Here is a 13,605-nt window from a genome sequence, read left to right as displayed (position 1 = left end):
CAGTGGAGTGGACTTCACGGGTCTCTGGGCGAATAAACCATGTCTGTTCAGTCTTCTCCAGACTGTGTCTGGAGACAACTGTTCCAGTGGCTGAGGCTACCTGCAGTACTCCGTGGCAGTCTGCGGACACTGATGGTAAGATATCGGTCTTCTTGTGGTGCTGTACACTGAACGTCCCATACTGCAGCACCTTGACACGTTTTCTGTCTCCTGGAATCGTTGCCATAATCTTCAGATCACACGGAGGCACACGGAGGGCCCATGCTACGACCTGCTGTGTCTAACCAGCCTCCAGTAGCCTTAGTATTCTATCCCTCATAACGTCATTACTGTCTGTTCTTTGAGTCATTTTCAACACACAGTCACCATTAGGACGTATGCACTTACTCGCTGCACCGTACTCTGACATGCACCAACACACCTCTGCGTATGTGAACTGCTGCCAGCGCCACCGTGCGACGATCGCAGGTCAAATGTACAGCATGGTCATAGACCAAGGTGATTTAGACCGTCAGAGAGTTGTTTCACCATGTATCAGCATTATCCTTTATTTATGAGCATCAGTGTAGATCCATGTGTCACGTATTCCAAATGAGCTGGTTAACATAAGGAAGTGAATGTTACTATGGAGTGCAAATAATAATCAGTACAAAACGTATTATTACTTCACAAGTGTTAAAATAGTAGTAATTTCCAGTAATTAAAGTGACAAAAGAGCGTCTTCCCCAAGTCAGTAGAGCTCCACCATTAGTGATCAGTTACATGTATTTCCCATTATATTCCCACTCTAATGCACAGAAAGCGATACTGAGAGCTATTTGCTGCCTAAACGCATTAATAGTCCACCTGTGTAATTAAATCACTGGTACACCCCTTACTAAATTTGGTACTGTCTTGTATCATATCATATCAGATCAAGTAAAGTCAACCCCAGTAGTTACGTTTATGATCCATGGTTGTACTCGGTACAACTTTGCCTAATTTCTTTTCACGTAATTACAGTTCACTAGATCACTAATAGAACCTTGGTTCGATTCCCGTTTACCTTGCTTCTGCTTTCTTTCAATAGAAACCCCCAGGGGAAACAAGTTTAGTCCGATTCCTTACCATTATACACCGTCAGGGATACAAAATAGACACACAAATTTTCGGTGTATGGTAACGCATAATGTTGGTTCAAACTACTGCTGGAGAAAACCAACATTTCGGCCACGGTTGCAGCGGCCTCCTCCTAGGCCATTGAAATACTTAAAAACCCTGTGAAGATGAACAGAGAGGATAGACTCAGGCTTGTCCATCTAGGCTGCCAGCGATCAAAGCCCAACACACCGCTCTGTCAAAACCAGGTGCGAGCACTACCGGCGAGTAATTGCTGCCGCGCGGCCAGCACCTGGTAAACAGGAGCCAACTTAAATGAGAATGCAGGCTTTCTCGGCGAATCTCGATGATAAAATCTTCTCGAGTTGACAGCCGAGTCAATGTGTTTTCCAGCAACGTTACAGCAAGTTTCTTACTAGCCATCTTCAGGCAAAGTGTCGGGTTCCGCCGCCGCGCTGCAGAAGTTGTTAGAGCATCTTGGGTTGCCCAGCCTGAAAGATAGAAGTACAAGCCTTGCGGCTACACCTTCAGTAACAACATATTGGACATAAAACATTGGCTTTTTGGTGGGCGTATTTTCTCCTGCATTAAAAAGATTTCAAGAGACTGGCTGGGTAGCTTTTTTTCAATTTGCTCACACATTCACACGATATATACATTGCACACATTTATGTAGCTAAGGGTAAACACATCCCGTCTCCCGCCCCGTCTCCCGCCCCGTAGCATTCATACTTCGGGAGTAGATATCCGTGTCATTGGCGCATAGAGGCAGGTGTGTTCTGGCCGTCGATGGTCGTTCATGTGTGTACAAGGTGTAGAACAGTGGTCCGAATACACTGCCCTGAGGTACTCCTGCTTTGATGTGTCTGGTGGATGATTAGTGCGGACATGAAATGTCCGGTTTTCGACGTAGCTTTTCAGGAGTGTCGCTCTATCTAGAAGTTTACACAGGAGGCCTTAGTGTCACAGGCAATTAAAGGCGTGTGAGACGTCCAGAAACACAGCCCCGAACAGTTCCTTCTTTTACATGTCGCCGAATGCTTCAACTAGGCGTAGCAGCTGCTGGGTGGTGGAGTGGCCTCGGCGAAAGCCGAACTGGACGTCTGGTATCAGGTGCTCTGCTTCCACGTGCTCCTGAAGTCTCTTCGGTTCAAAGAGTTTCGATATAGCAGGTAAGAGACTGATTTGTCTGTAGCTTGCTGGCGATCGAGGGTCCTTTCCTATCTTCGGTATGGCGACGACCTCTACATCTTTCCATGTGAGGGGGGAAGTGGCCTGTTGCTGCGATGAATTGTATGCGGCCTCTTGATTGTACTGCAACCGATGTGGCTTCTACTGTGGCTAGTGCTGAGAGTGGCAGTTGATGATGCATCAGGAAGGTTCTTACGAGACTGCTGTTCCTGCACCAGCAGTCGGCCGGTCCGTCTGGAAACAGTTGTAGTTGGCTTCTCGTATGTGGATGGCGGGTTTCAAGTGTCTCGGTGACAAGGCACACGTCGATTCTTTCGTCTTGAAGGAATTGGCGAAGCTCGCCTAGTTGAGTGCGGATTCCATTGGCGTTCCACGTGCACACAATTAGTCTGAGTGGTGGAGGTTGGCTTTGGAATGGCCTGTAAGACAACTTGAACTACAGCAGAATGGTGACCATGATAGTCTGGAGGGCGTCACTGATGGCTTTCGTCATGGCTTGCATGACTGAGATAAAGTTGAACTCGTAGTGGGGGGGAGGGGGGAGAGGGGAGTGTTGGGCGTGTTGTGTTGTGCCAGAGTGGTTGGCGTTCCGGCACTGATTGTGTGCTGCTGAGGCGCAGCAATGGTCGGAGGGGGTGGAGCTGGACGATGGGGAATGACCTAAGCACGCCTTTGGTGGTGGGGGTTGGCCTTAGAAGATGGGACGGTGTTGGCGTTGGTTGCTGCGACATTTGTGTTACTTCTGTCAGCTGCGATGGCAGCATAGGTGGTGTGTGTGGTTGCCTTTTGTCTGGTACTGTAGGCTTTGATGACTTCACAACCGAAGTAACTGGCAGTGTGAGACTTGGTGCATTGGACACATGTGAGGGGAGTGTCTTTATCCTTGAGGCATTGTTTGGAGGTATGTTCTTCGCCGCACTTTACACACTTAATGGGCATTGCACAGTGTCTTGACAGATGGCCGATGCCTTGGCTTAGATAACAGATGGTGGGGCCACATTTGCCCCGAGGTTCCTCAATTGTGACGTCGGTGTTGGATATGGTCTTCAGTGTCGGCAATTTTCAATTGTCTGGTGTATTGGTAAGCACTACCATAAAGAGGTTCTTGTTTTTGTGTGTTTCTGGCGACTGTATTCTGGAGATTGAACTGGGTAAAATTCCAACGGCTTAGAGTTCTTCCCTCGGGACATCACATGAGAAACTGAAGGGGAACCCTCGGATGACTTTTTTGATGGGTTTGTCAGGCAAATAGGGTAGAGTCCCCATTGCCTTCTCCAGATTTCCTCCGTGACTTGCATGAAATCCGCGGTAGTTGTGGTTTTAAGCTTGTAAAGATAATCACCGGCTGTTCTGAAGTGGCAAGGGCTACTGGAAAGGCCCTTCATAGTGTGCAGGAAGATTTTGTACGCCTCCTTGAATTCTATGATTGGAGGAGGTTTCTGTGACTTTCTAGTAATGTGGGCCGTGGTGGCCGAGGTGTCGTTTCAGTTGGTTGGTCGGCATCCATAGCCGCGAAAGAGTTACTTGTTGGTATCGGAGTGGCGCTCGTGATCTTGGGGTCAGGAACCGTCTGGGTGGCTGAGAAGAATCCCTGCTCATCTGGAATGGGACGGGACTTCTTTTGTCGATTTTCGTTAGCTGATGAGTTCGGGGTTGTCTCATCCGTCTTTTCCCTCTTGGCAGGCTTAGGAGGTTCTTCTGTTGGCGTGGAACACCTGGTAGCAGTTGGCATTAAGCCAGTGAGAAGCTTCAGGCTTTCATTTGGATCCGATGTGGCTCTGTTGGACGTTGAAACAGGATGCAAGTCTTCGTCTCTCGCGGCAATGAGTACTTTCTTCTTCTTCTTCTCCGTAGCCTTGGCGAGTGAGGTGCGTTTCGTGCGTCATCCATAACACCAATGGAAGCGTCGAAGTTCGTATATAGAAGAAGTAAAGATAGCCTTGGCCTCTGCGAGCGCGGGTTTGCCCCATGTGAAGGGGGCCCTGGCTCGCGAAGTCTCCAACAATCAGTCCTCACTATATTGACAGACCTGCCTTGGCCCAAGGTATGAGTGTTTAAGCTAGGATAAGCTGTTCCTCCTGGATCCTCTCTGTTGGGAATGGTTTGCTTCTCGGTTTGGATTGGCCTCTGGCTTCTGTAGATAAAGAATTATCTACCGGCTGCTTCCGGAGGCTTCTTATTCTTCTTTTTCTTACTGCTTCCTGGCTGCCCGAGTTCTATTTTCTTCAGGCGGGAGAAGTCCACTGGCGGCGTCTGTTGCTGCATGTAAATGACTACTTGGTCAGTCATGTACCACCAGTCCTCGTCGGTGAAGATAGGGTGCTTCTTTATGAGCTCCAGTTCTCCACACCTGACGAGTTCTCTCCCGCGCAGCTTCTGGTTCAAGGGTTCGCACCCAGTGGAATGGATAAGGTTTATGAGGTAGGGGAGGGATGTAGTCTACAGTGAAAGGGTAAGGATGATCATGATGGGGGTAGCTACCGTCGCGCAGTGAGTCAGCGATCTTGGTTAGCACCTCCGTCACAGGGGGAGGCACTCGAACGGCTCGTCGTCGTCTTGTTCTTCTTCTTCTCCACCTCCTCCTTCTCCACCTCCTCGTCCTCCTCCTCCTCCTCCTCCTCCTCCCCCTCCCCCCTCGGTCTCCATCCGCACTTCCTGTATCGTCTCTGTTTCCACAGAGACAGTAGTGACGACTGCTTCCGAGGGGCCGTCTCCTTGTTATCGGCCGTTTCCCCAGACTGCATGACCACCTCCCTAGCAACCTGCATTGCCGCGTCGGCCAGGGAGGCAGTCGTTTGTGTTGCCACGTCTACCCCCGTACTGGTGCGAGTCGGTGCCACGTCCGGCGTCGCGCGGGACGCGAGGTACAGGGCGGCCCTTAGTTGAGTCACCTCCCGACGCGTCTCTTCTAGTTCCGCTCTCAGGGCCGCACTCTCCTCTGCTATGGCGGATTTGAGCGCGGTGATTGCCTCCTCGTTGGCTTCCCGCAGTGCTTGGCGGGAGGCGTCCACGTCGTTTTTGTGGCGCAGCCCGCTTCCCCTACTAGGGTAGGAGAGCGGGGTGTCAACATTTTCTTCTTGTTGAGCCACCTCTTCGTGTGTGGTGGCAAACTTCCGCTGCTCCCACGTCTTCAGATAGCTGCAGCTGCACGCGTTTGCGGCGTGCGAGTCACCGCAATTTACGCACTCTGCTGCAGTACCTCTTGGTTTGGTGCGGTACTGTGTGTCGTGAGGTTTCCCGCACTTATCACCCGCAACCACGCCGTCGCATTCCCTGGTTATATGTCCCAGCTTTTGGCACTTATAGCATTGTAATTGTGCCACAGGCTTCCGCTTCTTCGTGTTGCCGCAACCGTTGCTTCCGACTGCGTTTAGCAGGAGCTCAACAACAACAACAGCAGCAATCTTGCCTCTTCCTCCATTCCTGCGTCTCGGCATGGCGTCGGCGTGCGCGAGCGACGGTAACGAAGTGACCCGCAGCGAGCCGAGCAGCGGAGTGCGTCGCGTCTAACAATCAGTCCCTAGATGCGCAGTGTTTTATTCCTGTCTGGTTCACGTCTCGTCCGGATCTTTATAGCCTCTGGACCAAGGCCTTCTCTGCATCCTAGGCGCCTGTCAGGCCAATCAGGCGCGAGCGGAATCGGTGCTATGGCGCGTGGTGGTGGTGGTGGTGGTGGTGTCCTGGCGTCTCGTCTCGGTGCGGCCTCTTCATTCCATCTGCCGCAACCGACCTGCCTCCTTCAGTGCGCTCTCGTCCCATTATTGATAATGTTGTTCCACGCGCTGCTGAGTGGGAAGCTACTATCCCAATTGGCCAGGTTTTCACTGACCCGTATCTCCACTGCCTCTTCAATAATAGTCCGAGAATCCTTTCGCTCTACAGTCTCTTGGTTTCTTCCAACTGAAACGTGTGTTTCTCACTCAGGCTGTGCTCCGCTACCGCGAATTTTTCTTTTTGTCCTAGGCCGATGATTCTCACATATTCAGAGATGCGTTGTGTTATGCAACGCTGCGTCTGTCCGATATATTGTTTCCCACATTCACAGGAAATACTCTAGACATCCGGTGTTCTTAGACCCAAGTTGTCCTTCATTGAGCCCAGCATATTTCTGAAGTTTGCTGTAGGATGCAAGATGGTTCTTACCTTGTTCTTTTCCAGTATCCTGGCAATCTTGGCCGTGGGCGGCCCTGCGTATGGTAGGAACGACAGACCTTCGTTCTCTTCTTCTTGAAGGTCCTTCTTCTTCTTGCTCATCTTGAGAGTGCGTCTAATATGCGTTACGATGTATCCATTCTTCTGGAAGGTTTTCTTCGGATGCTGAATCTCAGTAGATAAACTGTCCTTGAACCATATGTCATAAGCTATTCGGAGAAGAGTAGTGCACACGGATTACCGTTGTGCTGGGTAATGGAAGCTGTTGGCGTTAAGGTACAGGTCTGTGTGTGGTCTCTTTCGGTAGACTGAGTGTCCCAGTGTGGCGTCCGGTTTTTTCTTTATCAGGATATCGAGGAAGGTTAGGTACCATTTCTCTTCAAATTCCATTTGAACTTGATGTTCTCGTGTCTGCTGTTCAGATGGCTAAGAAATTTCATTAGAATGTCCTCGCCGTGCGGCCAGACCGCGAGCGTATCGTCCACGTACCTATAAAAGACCTTGGGTTTAAGGCGTACTGTTTCCAAGGCGATATCCTCGGAGTCCCCCCCGCCGCCATGAACCATGAACCATGGACCTTGCCGTTGGTGGGGAGGCTTGCGTGCCTCAGCGATACAGATAGCCGTACCGTAGGTACAACCACAACGGAGGGGTATCTGTTGAGAGGCCAGACAAACGTGTGGTTCCTGAAGAGGGGCAGCAGCCTTCTCAGTAGGTGCAAGGGCAACAGTCTGGATGATTGAATGATCTGGCGTTGTAACAATAACCAAAACGGCCTTGCTGTGATGGTACTGCGAACGGCTGAAAGCAAGGGGAAACTACGGCCGTAATTTTTCCCGAGGGCATGCAGCTTTACTGTATGTTTAAATGATGATGGCGTCCTCTTGGGTAAAATATTCCGGAGGTAAAATAGTCCCCCATTCGAGTCTCCGGGCTGGGACTACTCAAGAGGATGTCGTTATCAGAAGAAAGAAAACTGGCGTTCTACGGATCGGAGCGTGGAATGTCAGATCCCTTAATCGGTCAGGTAGGTTAGAAAATTTAAAAAGGGAAATGGATAGGTTAAAGTTACATATAGTGAGGTTCGGTGGCAGGAGGAACAAGACTTCTCGTTAGGTGACTACAGGGTTATAAACACAAAATCAAATAGGGGTAATGTAGGAGTAGGTTTAATAATGAATAGGAAAATAGGAATGCGAGTAAGCTACTACAAACAGCATAATGAACGCATTATTGTGGCCAAGATAGATACGAAGCCCACACCTACTACAGTAGTACAAGTTTATATGCCAACTAGCTCTGCAGATGACGAAGAAAGTGATGAAATGTATGATGAAATAAAAGAAATTACTCAGATAGTGAAGGGAGACGAAAATTTAGTAGCCATGGGTGACTGGAATTAGAGTGTAAGAAAAGGGATAGAAGGAAACGTAGTAGGTCTATATGGATTGGGGCTAAGAAGGTGGCAGGGGTAACATACAGGGAGCGAAAGGCTATTTACAATTTGTACAGAAACCAAATGGCAGTCATAAGAGTCGAGGGTCTTGAAAGGGAAGCAGTGGTTGGGAAAGGAGTGAGACAGGATTGTAATCTCTCCCCGATGTTATTCAATCTGTATATTGAGCAAGCAGTAAAGGAAACAAAACAAAAATTCGGAGTAGGTATTAGAATCCATGGAGAATAAATGAAAACGGCGAGGTTCGCCGATGACATTGTAATTCTGTCAGAGACGGCAAAGGACCTGGAAGAGCAGTTGAATGGAATAAACAGTGTCTTGAAACGAGGATGTAAGATGAAAATCAACAAAAGCAAAACGAGGATAATGGAATGTAGTAGAGTTAAGCCGGGTGATGCTGAGGGAATTAGAATAGGAAATGAGACACTTTAAGTAGTAAAGGAGGTTTGCTAATTGGGGAGCAAAATAACTGATAATGGTCGAAGTAGGGAGGATATAAGATGTAGACTGGCAATGGCAAGGAAAGCGTTTCTGAAGAAGAGAAATTTGTTAACATCTAGTATAGATTTAAGTGTCAGGAAGTCATTTCTGAAAGTATTTGTATGGAGTGTAGCCATGTATGGAAGTGAAACATGGACGATAAACAGTTTGGACAAGAAGAGAATAGAAGCTTTCAAAATGTGGTGCTACAGAAGAATGCTGAATATTAAATGGGTAGATCACATAACTAATGAGGAAGTATTGAATAGGATTGGGGAGAGGAAGTTTGTGGCACAACTTGACCAGAAGAAGGGATCGGTTGGTAGGACATGATCTGAGGCATCAAGGGATCACCAATTTAGTATTGGAGGGCGGCGTGGAGGATAAAAATCTTAGAGGGAGACCAGGAGGTGAATACACTAAGCAGATTCAGAAGGATGTAGGTTGCAGTAGGTACTGGGAGATGAAGCAACTTGCACAGGATAGGAGCATGGAGAGCTGCATCAAACCACTCAGGACTGGAGACACAAACAACATCCTCGGAGTATTCAACGTACAGATTAGCGATACACTGTGCCAGTGGCGATCCCATAGCGACTCCATCCACCTGTTGGTAAAACTTGCCACCGGCCTGGAAATATGTGATCGTGAGCGCTTGGCGGAAAATTCCACTGTGTATTCGCCGAAGTATTAGCCAATAGTTTCAAGGAGTCCTCTTACGGTGCCCTCGTGAAGAGGGGATGGAGAGGTTACGCTCATCCAATATTTGTTATAAATGGAGAAAAACAGTGTGCCATATGTTGATTTGTGCGACTGCCCTTCGACGGTTCAGGTTGCAAGCAAAGTTTTTCGTCCGATGTATTTCATTTTTATATGTCTGGAAACATGGGTTTGTTGTTGAAATAGTTCATTCTTGTGACTTCCATATTCCTCTTCATATGTTAAAATACAAAACTAGCAATGGCTCTACATACAGCAAATACCACGAACAATCTCGTAATCTGAATGTAGCAACCACGCGAGTATGGTAAGAGTTGCTACTAGTGGAGTCTGTCATCACTGCTTTGGAAAGTGCAAACCGAACTGTCTTATATGTTAATTTAATATTAACGCTAAACAGCGCATACAGATAGCGTTGAAGTCACTACAATCTAACGCAATAGAGGAATCGGTGAGTGCAGCTGGCCCTCATCGGCAGTGTTCGGATTTATGAATGTTCTCATCAAATTAGAAATTTACACTGGCTCGGAAGAAGTGAGGTATCGTAGTCATTCAGAGGGGCTTCTGGAGCCTTGTGAGTTCCCCCTCCACGACTAATCTGACGTAGCTGCGCCAGTAAATTGGCGAGTCCCGATCTCGCCTTCTGACGGCAACTTTAAATTACTAGTAAACCGTACTTCAGTAATCATGCCGTGTCGGAAGAACAATGTAACAATATTTTTATACCCACGTCATAGTTTTTCTTGCACCCACGTCATAGGTTTTTCTTGCACCCACGTCACAGGTTTTTCTTGCACCCACGTCACAGGTTTTTCTTGCACCCACGTCACAGGTTTTTCTTGCACCCACGTCACAGGTTTTTCTTGCACCCACGTCACAGGTTTTTCTTGCACCCACGTCACAGGTTTTTCTTGCACCCACGTCACAGGTTTTTCTTGCACCCACGTCACAGGTTTTTCTTGCACCCACGTCACAGGTTTTTCTTGCACCCACGTCACAGGTTTTTCTTGCACCCACGTCACAGGTTTTTCTTGCACCCACGTCACAGGTTTTTCTTGCACCCACGTCACAGGTTTTTCTTGCACCCACGTCACAGGTTTTTCTTGCACCCACGTCACAGGTTTTTCTTGCACCCACGTCACAGGTTTTTCTTGCACCCACGTCACAGGTTTTTCTTGCACCCACGTCACAGGTTTTTCTTGCACCCACGTCACAGGTTTTTCTTGCACCCACGTCTCTGTTTCTTCTCAGACAGATTTGAAGATATATACATAGAATTGTCCAGACTTCTACTTCCATCATAAGCAAGCCTGCTTGAGCCTAATTTCACAGTGACGAAAAATAGGAGAAAAGGTCACTATGCTGAACCAGGCTTTGTGCTTTTTACTGAATAACCTGAAGCCAGTGTCAAGGTAGTTGCGTAGCACTCCAGTTAGGTTCAGTGCAATTTGTACTGTGGGCCGTGCAAGCGTGAGCTCAGATTAGTCACATTTTTATTAATAATCACATATCGTACCATAGAAGTTAGCACAAATTATAACCTTTACTCTGGGTAACAAAGATAAATTGAAACTTAAAATACCAGAAATAATCAATATTCGGCCCAGATACATATAGTCGGAATCCTGATTTAAAATGGGCACAATAATATAACAATTAATGTATTCTAATCAGACTGAAATATATATTAGACGATAATCTTAATCCTCCCAGATGACTCCAGAAGTGAATTCAACAAAGGGAACCAATATCAGTCTGTAATAAATTTAGAAATTGGTATACTGGAACACACAGAGTAGAGAGGCAAGCAAATGCCCGTGAAAGATACACCAGTACTACCATCGACCTCCACCGTCTACCAAACTAATGCCAAAGGACAACTCAATGCTAACTACCACACAGGCAAGAAAGTGGAACACAGTACAAAATAATTTATTCAATTCACAAAGGTGATAAGGCAATCTCCCCGTGAGCAATATGATACCAATACTATAAAATATAGAATGCTTATATATCAGACCCCCCCCTTGTGCGAGGTTGTAATTCATATGGCACAATCCCTAATGACTACCCCGCACTCCAAAACCACAACAGGCACCAACGTACTTCACATTGTCGTCGTACACGGATCCAATGTGATTTACTCTACACGGTTTTTCAGTAACGAAGCAGTCCAGCGTTCCTGGTCTTTGGTTGCCAACCACCTGCCTCTTCTGAACACCGCCAAAATACACACAGTCTCCAAATGAATGGCGTCCACGAATAACTGGAGACGACCTGCGTTGACCGTGAGCGCGGTGCTGCCCGGCTTCCCAGCAGTCTCTCTTCCATCTTGCCTTTCTTTCTCGCCATCGACGAACTGTCTTTCACTCTGCCACAAATCATGCCACACGGCAACTATTTTGGTCTTTGAGTAGGTACACGATGAAGGACCCCATGGTATCGTAAAGTTAAAATTTATTAAAAACAAAAACTGAAAGACCGATCGACCACAAGAATTGGCAAAGAAGTTAGTAATGAAGGGGCGGTGAGGCGCAGACAAAAGAAAAATAACCATCATTCAGTTTTTCGTACATGACTTAGTTTCACTCCCTTGTATGTAGAAGTTCTGTTCAGAAGTGCCGTTCGGAGGATGACGGGGTACGAGTGTTTTGTATCATACATGGTTCGGAATAAGAAAAAATTGAAACCAGTATTGAGTGTTTTTTAATAAAGTGAAGTGAAACCTAGTAAGGAGCATTTTCTTAATTATGACACGCACTGGTGTACATAGTCGGCTGCCTGCATCTACAATTGAAATGTAAGAGAAAAAGTCCGATAGCCTAAAAATTCGTACAAGCACACATGTCTAATAACGCAAATGTTATCCCTTTTAAATGTTATCCATATGCTTATGTATTTAATTTTTAAATTATTTTTTAGCATTACACATATCAGGCAAGCCGACATTACACAAGCGAGTACTGCGCGCCATTCGAGGATCCGTGCGTATCCCCATGGCGTCGCACCCGCTACGGCAGATAGCGGCAGTGCTGGACTCACCTGTTGGGCCTGCAATGCAGACTGCTTCCTACCCGACTCATCTAGGGTCAGCCCATTGACACACCACCTCAGCCTTTCCTGCAACGCCTGGATTCCAGTGGCGTGCTACAGAAAGGTGAGCTATTACCACTGGCCTCCAGCTTGTGCTGGTTCCTTTCCGTAGCGCATTCTCCTGCCGCTGATTGATGCCATACTCTAAATAATGACAGATGAAACAAATGTGTTCAGTGTTTTATCCGCATATGAACGCTGAGGCATTTAAAGATGGAGCACAAGCTCGCATTTTAAAATTGTGGTCCGTTTTAGGTACCATGATGTTCTACTTAGTCGATTTTTGAGGACATACAGGGGAAATGAGGGCGAATTATGTATGACAGCACAAATTGTTGGTGGAGCTTTGAATTCTTAGTCAGCTCAGATTTGTTTTGTCTTCGGGTGCGCTTAGTGAACACGTAGCCCTTAAGACATTCATGGCTGTTTCGTCGTTCTTGACAACGTAACCCGTTCAATAATTTCTTTCTGATCGTTTTTGTTGTTTCTCAATGTTCATTCAGTCGAATGACCAGGAATTTGATGCCGGAAAAATACCTGTTTTGTAAAAAAAATGCCGTTTTTACTAGCTCCCTTTCAGTGATTCACATTGAATCATTCACACATAATGTTCTACATTCATATTAAAACGTGATTCCAGGACGTATCTTCAAAGTTGCTGTGTGTTTGAGAAAGCACGGGTTATTAGGAGCCAGCGATAAAGAAGTCATACTGCAATGACATGCAGAATAAACATGTGTTGCCCAAGAAAAACAAGTTAGTAACGTTTTATGACTAGTGTATACATAGAAAACAGCCACCGATAACACACATCAATTCAGTGCAATTGAAAGAATGGGAGTATATATCGAAATACTGTATGTATTAAAAAACAAATAGTTTCATGAAAGTAACTGATCTTGAATACGTCATGCCTTTCTGCTTACAGCGCCCAGCCGTGCCATGGGACAGTCTCCCCGGACATTTAAAATCAGAACGCAAGAGCAATTTCCTAGCTGTAAGATCATTTAATAGATGATTAACTTCCTGTCAGAATATCATCGTATTAGAACAGTGAAGCAGGACAAGCGCACGTCTCGTATGGACGTCCAGCAGCACATCATATGTGGTCTCACCGTAGACACTTCGTGGAAACTAACTAGCACGCATAGAGCTTCTACCCATTATTATTTATAATTCTCCATGCCTACGCTGCAGTTGAGTGAAGATTTATTAAAATTATTCCGAATGGCATATTTGTGATCCATTGCAAGACAATGTCGTCACATGCTGATGGGGCACATTTAAATAAAGTATACAGGATAATACAGGCCTGGTACAGTTTTGAACGTGACTGCCTTTCAGCAACCGTATATGTGTCAACATAGTAAACTCACAGCCAACTGGCTGAAAATAGCTGTCGATACTTTGTCCTA

The 13,605-nt window shown here is 46.7% G+C and overlaps 1 protein-coding gene across 1 annotated transcript; it reads right to left on the bottom strand.

Annotated features, from left to right (window-relative positions):
- Positions 1-1,513: 1,513 nt before the first annotated feature.
- On the bottom strand, positions 1,514-7,795 carry LOC126352032 (uncharacterized). The gene is made up of 3 exons (XM_050002656.1): positions 4,826-7,795; positions 2,863-3,118; positions 1,514-1,589 (listed from the first exon to the last, which is right to left on the bottom strand). The coding sequence occupies exons 1-3, from the start codon at positions 5,724-5,726 to the stop codon at positions 1,514-1,516; spliced, it is 1,233 nt and encodes a 410-aa protein (XP_049858613.1). The 5' UTR covers positions 5,727-7,795.
- Between the last annotated feature and the right edge of the window lie 5,810 nt (positions 7,796-13,605).

Source organism: Schistocerca gregaria, chromosome 1 (assembly GCF_023897955.1).
Source record: "Schistocerca gregaria isolate iqSchGreg1 chromosome 1, iqSchGreg1.2, whole genome shotgun sequence".
NCBI lineage: Eukaryota > Metazoa > Arthropoda > Insecta > Orthoptera > Acrididae > Schistocerca > Schistocerca gregaria.
The sequence above is the reverse complement of the archived record's forward strand: the minus strand, read 5'-3'. Positions and strand labels throughout refer to the sequence as shown.